The 7,202-nt window shown below is 37.5% G+C and overlaps 1 protein-coding gene across 8 annotated transcripts in view; it reads left to right on the plus strand.

The window, feature by feature from the left end:
* The window catches only part of atp8a2 (ATPase phospholipid transporting 8A2), a 60,980-nt gene that overhangs the window by 45,759 nt on the left and 8,019 nt on the right, over window positions 1-7,202 (plus strand). For all 8 annotated transcript variants that reach the window (XM_084399055.1, XM_084399056.1, XM_084399059.1 and 5 more), the window contains 3 exons: window positions 30-91; window positions 3,461-3,517; window positions 4,417-4,524. In XM_084399055.1, coding sequence (XP_084255181.1) covers window positions 30-91; window positions 3,461-3,517; window positions 4,417-4,524 — 227 coding nt within the window. The remainder of the gene's footprint in view (window positions 1-29; window positions 92-3,460; window positions 3,518-4,416; window positions 4,525-7,202) is intronic.

The following is a 7,202-nucleotide window of genomic DNA, read 5'->3' on the forward strand; positions in this document are numbered from 1 at the left end:
ATCTTTCATCGCCCCTTTTGTTCCTTCAGACACTCCTTTTGACAACGGCAACAGTGTCGACTACCTGTTCGTGGGGAACATCGTCTACACGGTGAGTCGTCAGCGTGGCATTTGCTTCTCCATAGCTCCCTGCCAATGAGAGGTCACACATCATTTCCTTGCTAGAGCTGTTATTCCGTTCGCTGGCCGCCAGTGTTTACACTGTAAACTTGTTAATGTCTCTTTTCGCTGGATATTCTTGAAAAAAAGTCCTTGTGAAATGATCCCACAACTCAAAGCAAGAATGACAGGAACTCTGTGAGGAAACTGATCAGAACAGACAAGGCCGCTCACCAGTGGTTTTTGTGGGCAATTTATGACTTAAATTCTGCATTTCAGCTCTAGAATTTTAGTCTTTTAACTAATTTATTACTTAAAATGCTTGAAATGTTTAATTTAATATGAAAAACTATATATTTTCAAAACCCCAAACTGGGGTTTATGAGTCAATGAAAAGCTAGCAATGAATTAAATCATTGAAAATGTAAAACAAAATATATATATATATATATATATATATATATATATACAACTCTGGAAAAAATTAAGAGACCACTGCAAATTTTTCTTAAATCAGATTCTCTACATGTATGACAGCCAGTCCATTCCAGAATTCCAACACAGGCACACCTCATTCTGAGGTGCTGATTAGGTGATCACCTGAACCAAATCTTTAAACCAAAATTTAATGAGAAAAGGTATAAAAACCACTGCTATGGTCATCACTATCCTCTTGTAATAGGACCAGCTGGGTGGCAAAAACCGTGCTAGTAGTACCTCGAAAGTAATTGGAATAAAAAAAGAACTATTGACCATGCCAAAAGAGTTGAAAAGGAAAGTTTTGAGTGGGGAAAAAAAGGGTTCAGTTCTGGCTTTACTGGCAGAGGGATACAGTGAGCGTCGGGTTGCTTCCATCCTTAAAATTTCAAAGACGGCGGTTCATAAGAACAAGTTCAAGCAGCAGACATTGGGGACAACAAAGCTACAGACCGGCAGAGGGCGAAAACGACTCTCCACTGACCGGGATGACCGCCAACTCATTCGAATGTCACTCAACAACCGTAGGATGACATCAAGTGACCTACAAAAAGAATGGCAAACGGTAGCTGGGGTGAAGTGCACGGCGAGGACGGTTCGAAACAGGCTCCTAGGGGCAGGGCTGAAGTCGTGCAAAGCTAGAAAAAAGCACTTCATCAATGAGAAGCAAAAAAGAGCCAAGCTGAGGTTTGCAAAAGACCAAAAGGACTGGACTGTAGTGGACTGGAGTAAGGTCATCTTCTCTGGTGAGTCCAATTTCCAGCTTTGTCCAACACCTGGTCGTCTAATGGTTTGACGGAGACCTGGAGAGGCCTACAAGCCACAGTGTCTCGCACCCACTGTAAAATTTGGTGGAGGATCAGCAAGGCTGGAATCGGGCAGATTTGTCTTTGTGAAGGACGCATGAATCAAGCCACGTACAAGGTTGTCATGGAAGAAAACTTGCTTCCTTCTGCTCTGACAATGTTCCCCAACTCTGAGGATTGTTTTTTTCCAGCAGGACAATGCTCCATGCCACACAGCCAGGTCAATCAAGGTGTGGATGGAGGACCACCAGATCAAGACCCTGTCATGGCCAGCCCAATCTCCAGACCTGAACCCCATTGAAAACCTCTGGAATGTGAGCAAGAGGAGGATGGATGGTCACAAGCCATCAAACAAAGCCGAGCTGCTTGAATTTTTGCACCAGGAGTGGCATAAAGTCACCCAACATCAATGTGAAAGACTGGTGGAGAGCATGCCAAGACGCATGAAAGCTGTGATTGAAAATCAGGGTTATTCCACCAAATATTGATTTCTGAACTCTTCCTAAGTTAAAACATTAGTATTGTGTTTTTTTAAAATGCATATGAACTTATTTTCTTTCCATTATTCGAGGTCTGACAACACTGCATCTTTTTTATTATTTTGACCAGTTGTTGTTTTCTGCAAATAAATGCTCTAAATGACAATATTTTTATTTGGAATTTGGGAGAAAAGTTGTCAGTAGTTTATAGAATAAAACAAAAATTTTAATTTTACCCAAACAAATACCTATAAATATTAAAACCAGAGAAACTGATAATTTTGCAGTGGTCTCTTAATTTTTTCCAGAGCTGTGTGTATATATATATATATATATATATATATATATATATATATATATATATATATATATATATATATATTTTTTTTTATATATATATATATATATATATATATATATATATATATATATATATATAGTCCTGCATACATCACCAGAGAGAAGTTTTGATAAAGAATTATGAAAAGTGAAAAAAAATGAACAGATAAATTGTTCACAATAGGATTAATAATATTCATTTAGGAAATAAGGTGAAATTTCATTTCATGCTCCTGACTAGTCAACCACCCTGACACATCCCGAATTACACAAACTCTTCACACTAAACTTCACTTTAATTACTTTAAAGGTACAGTGGAGGATTTTTTTACTTCCGGGTGGATCACCTATACTATTGGTCCTCCTAATTGTCAATCATTCTGGTAAATCAATCAAACTTATTCAAAAAGTTGGGAGGGCGGGTCTTATCTAAAATTCGGAAAGATCCTCCACTATACCTTTAAGTAAGTGAGTTAGATGGTCATTTTGTATTTGTTTAGGCAAATAATTCATAACACAAATCCTAACTCTCGAGTTTGTGCATCTTTTGAATTAATTGAAATCAATTAATCAAAAGAACCAGCTCAAAAGAATCACTTGTTCATGAATCAAACTACACTGATCGGGCTGTATGTTTGATTTGCATGCAGCCTGCAGAAGATAGATGTGTTGTATTATTTCACATTCAATACAGACTGTAAACCCGACTTGGTTTAAAAACATCTTTTCATGCCACTTTTCAGCCTCTAAATAGGAAACAACACTGGTCTGTACAGTAAATATGAGATGTCATTAGTGTTCCCTCCCCATTAGCCAATCAGTAAACAGTATTTCGCTCCAGTGAACAATATTTCGCCAAGCATTATAAAAATGAGGCCATGTGTGTATGTGTGTGACCCAGACTATTAAGTGCAGTACATTGGAGGCGATACTAGACTCAAGCCATTAAAACAGTAATGAATGAGTCCCATGGGGAGTGAAGTCTTTGTGTGCTGGTATTCCTTTTCTGTTCCTCGCAGGCTTCTGTGTGCCTGTATGTGTGTACGAGTGTTACTTTAAGGGATAAAAAATGTGTAATTGTGTGTTTTAAAGCAGTGTACGTCGCTAGAGGCGCTTAGTAAGTCGATGCCTGTGTGAAAGCCCTCATCTGGTTTTGTGTTGAAGCTGTACAGAACGTTTTACCAGGATGATGAGTGCATATCATTACTGTTATTTATGACTGACTCTCTCTTTCTTTCTCTCCCTCTCTTCCTGGTGTAGTATGTGGTGGTAACTGTATGTCTGAAAGCCGGTATGGAGACCACAGCATGGACAAGGGTACGTCAGTTCCCATCCTCCAACACAAACAAACACACACACACTCTTCACCGCCTGCCGTCACAGCTTGGAGCAATGAGCGTCTCTGGCAGCGCTTATGAAAGTGCTGTCTAATGCATCAAATTTATTATAAAGGATTTGTTCTATCTGGAGTAAAAGGAGATCACATTATAGAACACTTTGCACTTGATATGTGTCTGATTCTATAATCATACTTCAAAAAAATATTTTTTTGTCTTGTTTCCCAGTAAAAATATAAAAAATTTCTTAAATCAAGATACATTTACTTGAGAAGCAAAATTACTTTTAATATACAGTGTTTATGCTTAAAACTAGAAAAAAAAATCTGTTAATTGTGTAAGAAAATTCATCTTAATTCGAAGGAAGAACAAGATTATTTTTTCTTAACCCTTTGACCTTTCTTGTTTTAAACAAACTCAGTTGAAGTCATTTTCCTTTTCAAGTACGTGTCTTGATTTGAGAATTTTTTTGATATTTGTAATGAAAAATGACAAAAAATACTATGAAAACGAATGAAAGCCCCTTCTAATGCATCACATTTATTACAAAGCATTTGTTATATCTGAACTGAAAGGAGATCACATTATAGAACACTTTTCACTTGATATTATGTGTCTGATTCTGTAGGAAGGTCATATATATTCTGGGAAGTGCTTTAGATAGATGGGGAACATGTATCGCTGCTATGTCAGGACATTTCTCTGTCCTGCCGCCGTGTGTGCTGAGGAGACGTCGACACTCCCCGTCCGTTCAGCTGTCCACACACCAGATCTTGTGATAAAGTAGAGCGGCCTTGGTATTCACACAGTGTCCATTACAGTTGAAGAAGTCTATATTCAGGATGAAACTGACCATGACCTGTTTTTCTCTTGTTCTAGTTTTCTCATCTGGCTGTATGGGGCAGCATGGTGCTCTGGATGTTGTTTTTTGCCGTCTATTCTGCAATCTGGCCGACCATTCCTATAGCACCGGATATGTTGGGCCAGGTGAGTGCAAATACACACACCTGCTCATATTTGTGCTTTACTCACCCTCCTGTATTCGACTGCAGCCCGGCGCCTGGATGACTTGCTCTCTGGGTGTTCCGTATCAGATTTATGGCCCGCCGTCCCATTTCGCAGTCTCCCTGCACCTGCCACGCAGTCACCCGAGCCCCAGGCTTTTACGGCCTACCCTGGAAGTGTTGAGTTAAGCGAGTGGGCTGGTTTGTGCAATGCTACAGACATTGCAGAGAAGCTGTTTGTGAGGAATACTTTTGAAAAGTTTTCTCTCGTGTCTTCACAGGGATGTATAAACAAAGTGGCTCTGTTCCATAACCCAGTGAGCCACCTCACTGTTTTCTGCCTACATAGGCTACATCCTAAATGAAATTAAACTTGAGCCAACAAAACTCTCAAATAAGCATATGCTCATTCAGCACTCACAAATATGTGAAAGTAAAATTTTAGTTTTTTTAGTTTATCATCAAATTTGTGTCTGCACATTTATAATCAACATTTCTCTAGAAATTAGTTATCAAATAAAAATGTTTGCACATTTCAGTGTTTTCACACTCAATGAAATGTATTTGTTTTTACTAGGGGTGTCCCCGACTATGGATTTTCATAGTCGAATCAGAATCGTCAAGTCTTGCCTATAGTCGACTAATAGTCGAATCATGTGTATGGGGGCGGGGCTTTAACAATTCAAAGCCGCGATGTACAGAAAATCACACAAAGATATAGAAGAAAATGTATAAAAACATTTTGGATCAATAAAACTAAGAAATAACATAAATAACTCCAGAAAGGCCACACTGCAGACAGGATTTATATTTCACATGCAAATCAGATTAAATCGGCTAAATTACCTGTGCGAGCAGGCTCTAAGTAGGCTACAGCACAACATCGATGCACCTAAAAAAAAAAAAATAATAATAATTTACTAAATTAAATTAGAACAGAATATACCTTTCTAATAAATAAAAATACAAAACGAAATAAATCAGAATCAAGTCACAAGATGAGGAGAAAATGTGTGAAAAATGCCTAAAGTGCAGGGGAACATATATTCAAAACACAAGCCACAAATAGTTAGATTAGATAACCCTGACAGATCAATAAATAAAATTAAAATAAAGAAATGATTAAAATAACGATAGTAGCCAGATTTTTCAACTTTGTCTATTTAACTGCAGAAACAACAATAAATGCTAAACTGGAGTGGCAGTCTTTTAGCTAAAAATGTTCACAGCATCCAAAAATCAAATTAGAACCGGCTGAAAAGTTTTGAAATCACTTGTACCCTACCTGATCGAGAGAACAAATCCAGTCTTTCACTCTTTCTGTGTCCGTTGGAGTCTTTTGTGCGCGCGGATAAAATACATTCTAAAACACTTAACGTGAAAAACGTTTAACGACTTAATCTCCTAAAATAGTTAAATTAAAATATGAAAACGCTTTACTATAGGAGGAACGCATTGCGTTCATATTTTGGGTTCATCTGCTTATCTGCACATAGTATGGTTTCTTAATAAAGTGTGTACTGTGTACATACATTAGCCTAAGCCATGTTAAAGTGCCTTTTAAGCGTTTTAAAAGCTTTTTTCACGTTAAGCATTTTAGAATGTCCTGTGGAAAACCAACTTGTTAACGTTGACCGGCAGAAGTGCGATCATGGTTTTCCTGATGCTAAATCCAGCCTTGGAGAACATCCTTTCTGATGATGTACATCCACACTTTAGATTTTCTTATCCCAGACATTGTTAAAGATTTAAATCCTTGCCGCCAAGACGCTCCTCTGTCGGTAACGGATTGAAAGTGAAACTTAAATCTGTCACGGGGTGTTTGGATTTATTCACGCACGTTAAAAAATATTTATTAAAAGCTTCTTTCTTTGCACATTTTTATATACAGTATTATCATAATAGGCTGAATATTAACGTATTGACAGAAAACCGGTAGTTCTATGTGAAATCAGATATTGAGCGCCCTATAGCCAAAGTGGCATGACCCTCGTTTCATAACACCTCTGCGAAGATTCGACCGTGAGATCGGTAGTCGAATCAGGCTCCTCCTATCGAAGCATCGAATCTTCGACTATTCGGGGTCACCCCTAGTTTTTACAATAAATAGTTTTAAGCAGTTTTACTAAGAACAACATTACTAACACCCTAAGGTGACAGTATTCAGTTATGAGATGTAATTATGTGTTGAATCATATTTATATTGTTGTTATTGGAAAACACATAAACATGGGCCGAGCAGTCCATGTACAGAAATATGCGAGAACACGCATCCTGCACACAGCTCACTGCGTGTGTGTGAGAGAGATGCGCTGTTTGTAAAATTACAGTCTGAAAGAAATATTTCGCAGCATTATTTCCTGCATTATAAGCATGGAGCTTAGGGTAAAATTATGCACAATTCTTGCATTTGCAAGCTGAAATTCACTCCCTGAAAATATAGATACTTGGCACCCATGTATCGATACAATATCCCCATGTAAAATATTGCGATTATTATGCTGTATCGATACCCCACCCCAAACACACTGTAGTATCGAATTATATATTAAAATTATCATTTAACAAAAGTTTCATTTTTGTATTAATTATATTTATAATTAACATGTATTTTTTTAAATACAATTAAAATATTAAGATTAAATAAAAATGTGTATCAAC

Source organism: Rutilus rutilus, assembly GCF_951802725.1.
Source record: "Rutilus rutilus genome assembly, chromosome: 24".
Taxonomy (NCBI): domain Eukaryota; kingdom Metazoa; phylum Chordata; class Actinopteri; order Cypriniformes; family Leuciscidae; genus Rutilus; species Rutilus rutilus.